Source organism: Nestor notabilis, unplaced genomic scaffold (assembly GCF_000696875.1).
Source record: "Nestor notabilis isolate BGI_N333 unplaced genomic scaffold, ASM69687v1 scaffold11537, whole genome shotgun sequence".
NCBI classification, from domain to species: Eukaryota; Metazoa; Chordata; class Aves; order Psittaciformes; family Psittacidae; genus Nestor; species Nestor notabilis.
Window position 1 is genome coordinate 26,283 of NW_009937832.1, and position 3,220 is coordinate 29,502.

The window sequence follows — 3,220 nt, forward strand, 5'->3', positions numbered from 1 at the left end:
GCATGGATGTATAAAAACTCCACAGTCATCACCGGATAAAATTAGCATTTCCCTTAACAGTGGGGCCACCCTGGCATCCTGGGGGTGCTGAAACCATCAGGACTGCACCTCAGTCCAGTGAGCACTGCACCGGTGATGTGCCTAGCATGCGAGGTTGCGCACAGGTAGTGCAGACCCCCAGTGACACAGCCTGGGGAAGGGCTGTGGGTACAGTGGGGGCAGGGATGGAGGTGTTCCCAGGAAGGCTGACTGGGGCCACCAGTTCCTGTTAGTGTCCCTAGGCCAGGACATGCATAGGCAACTGTCCTCTGTGACCCAGGAGTCCTCAGCTATCATGTGCTAAATGTGTCTCAGTCAGGCTTGGTATGAGGGCCATTTAGACAATCATTTGGGAGAGCTGCATGTAGTTCATGAAAATGATACACAAATTACCACCACACAGAACAGCTGTAGTTAAAACTTAAGGCAGCAATGGTGTGAGGGAGGTGGGAAGTGTCCCTGCTTGTACGTATGGGTGACTGGCAGGAGTGGCACCACAGATGGTAGAAGAAAGTGCTCTGTGTTTTAAAACTTCAGGAGTGTGGGCTATTCCAGGAGCAGCAGAGAATTTAAATCATAGACATGAAACAAATGGAACAATTGATATGTAAATGTAAAAAGCTTTTAGTGTTCTTGCATTTCACTGACAAAATGTCCCAGTTGAGAGTTATCTTTCCAGTGTAATATGAGGCACTTCTGAACTCCTGCGTTAGGGCTGTGCACTAACCCTGAGTCCAAAGACCGCAGTTCAGATACTGAACCTGCACTAACAGACAAGGAAAAAGAATTATTTTGCAATAAGTCAGATAATAATTTTATCTCAATTGCTCACTTTTTTCTTTCTCTAGAAATAGACCCTAGTGACAGCGCAGCTTTAAATGTGGATAAGAGGATTGTACTACAGCTTTTGACCAATCGTTTGTTTAGGTCTTATATATTGGACTGTATTATTATTAAGGGCTGAATCACAACCAGGTTGTACTTAATTATTTCCCATTTAGGTGAGACAATACTGTTTTTGCTAGACAGCCTTGCAAATGCTTTCTGCTTTGAAGAGGTTTATTTCCTAGTGTGTTTTCCTAAAATAAGCAGTTTTCTAGGGGTCTGCTTAAGCAGAACTTGGCTGACCTGGATGATTCATTCACAGTAATGCTGCAGGAGTCCAGTATGTGGAAATGATGTAATAGGAGTGGAAGTTGGTGAAGAGATATTGCTGTTATGAACAGATGTAAGTTAAAAGACCAAGTATTTCTTTCCATTGCTTTAGTCCACTCAAGTTTACATTAATTTCTTGTTTTGTTTTGGGTTTTTTTTTTCCCCCGTTTTTTTGTTGGTTTTTTTTTTTTTGTTTGTTTGGGGTTTTTTTGTTTGGTTTTTTGCTTGGTTGGTTGGTTTGTTTTGTTGGTTTTTTTTCTTTTTTTTTCTTTTCTGAAACACCATATAGCTTGGAATACATGAAAATGAAGAAGGAGGGCATGCTGTGTGACTGTTTTTGCTACTGAATCACAGGATGGTTGAGGCTGGAAGAGACCTCTGGGTGATTATGAACTGTAGAAAAGAGAAGATGGGGTTTGCTGATCTGCATGTCCAGCCCTGTGTGCACACACATTTTTGTGTGCATATCTGCTGGGAATGCAGATTCAGCCTTGCTACTGCTTGGACCCGGAGCATGAAGCCATGGCATCCTTGCCTCCCTGGGTTCCTCTGCCATACCCAGCACCTCGCACTGGCCTCTGGGAGGGGCAAAGTGACCACGGAGGTCTCTTGTTTTTGTTGGAGTGGTGTAAAGAACATTGGACTATGACTGGATGTTGTGTTACAGAAGGAGTGACGAGAAAGAGCAGGGTGGCCCAACCTGGGCTGAGGAGGAATAGCATAGCTGGATTTTTAAAACACTTAAATATTTTGGAGGTGCCTAGAACTCCAATAAAGAAAACGTTTGAAAGATTGACTAAGGCCTACTACTTCTCTGCGTTTGGGCTGGTGACTCACAGTTCATCTCTCAGTCTTCTGTGATGCTTCATGCTCTCTGGTTCTTCTATTGCTTCATCCCCAAGTGCTGCCAGTGTGAGAGAACAAGGTGGTGTTCTTTGCAGTTGGTAAAACTTCAGCAAAAGAAATAAGTCGAATTTTAATTGACCTTTTTACTTTATCATTTCATCTCTAAAGCAGGGTTGTGGTGCTGCAGCTCTTCTTTTTACCTTTCCTTCTCTATGTGTGCCTGTACTTGTAGTGTTTCCTTAGTGGCATTATCCGTTTGGGAGCCCACCCTGTGCAGAAGTGGGCGATGTATAGAAATCTTAATCCTGAGAATAATGGCAATTAAGTCTGATCTTTCACATTTCACAGAAGCCCTGCCCTACTTTTGTTTTTCCTGTCAAATCTGTTATACCACAATTGCATTGGTGTGTTAGTACGAGATGAAGGGTACACTCTGCTGAAGCAGGAGGTGCTTGTTACTGCCTGAGGAATGAGAGTGGGTTATGTGCTGCTGTGGTCTGATCCTGTTGGGTATTGCTGTAAGCTGGGCTGTGTTTGTGCAGCTGCAGTAATAAGTGGCAGCTAACAAGTCCTGACTATTCAATACATCTTTTTGCAGTTGAATGTCACGTTACTGCAGCCCTTGGTTCGCTGGCCACTTTGCTTATTTTTTCAATTGCTGCTTTCCTCCTGAGCCTTCATGCTGGCTGTTGTTGCCAAATGCATGAAATGGGGTGAAGAGGGTGGAGGACCCTCGGTGTTTAATCTGGGATGGAAGTGCCAAGAAAGCTCCAAGTTGCTGAATGCCTTGCTTGAAAGCACATGTTTTCTCTGGAGCTGCACAGTGGAGTAACTTCTGTCCTGGGTGATCCGATGAGAAATCATGACCTGGCTGCGACCCAAACAAAGCACGGGATTAACTTTGCCCTATGCGTGTGTGCTGGCTTGTAGCTCTTAAAAGTCAGTGAGAGGGCTTAGTCCAGTTGGTCTGGGAGGAGCTGTGCCTGTAGACATGGGATCCAAGCTGCTGTGCCTCTTCCTCGCCTCTGTCATCCTTGCTTACTACATTTACAGTCCCATCCCAGAGGACTTTGACGAGCCCTGGAAAGTGATGCTCATTGCAGCTAGCTTCAGGACCATTGAGCACCTGGTGAGTTTGGTGCTGAGCTAGGGGGAGAGATCTATGGAGCAGAGGGCATTC

At 44.8% G+C, this 3,220-nt stretch overlaps 1 protein-coding gene across 1 annotated transcript in view; it reads left to right on the plus strand.

Annotated features, from left to right (window-relative positions):
* The first annotated feature begins 3,031 nt into the window (after positions 1 to 3,031).
* The window catches only part of AADAC (arylacetamide deacetylase), a 9,515-nt gene continuing 9,326 nt past the window's right edge, over positions 3,032 to 3,220 (plus strand). The window contains exon 1 of the mRNA XM_010019032.1: positions 3,032 to 3,169. Within this exon, the coding sequence (XP_010017334.1) occupies positions 3,032 to 3,169 (138 nt within the window). The remainder of the gene's footprint in view (positions 3,170 to 3,220) is intronic.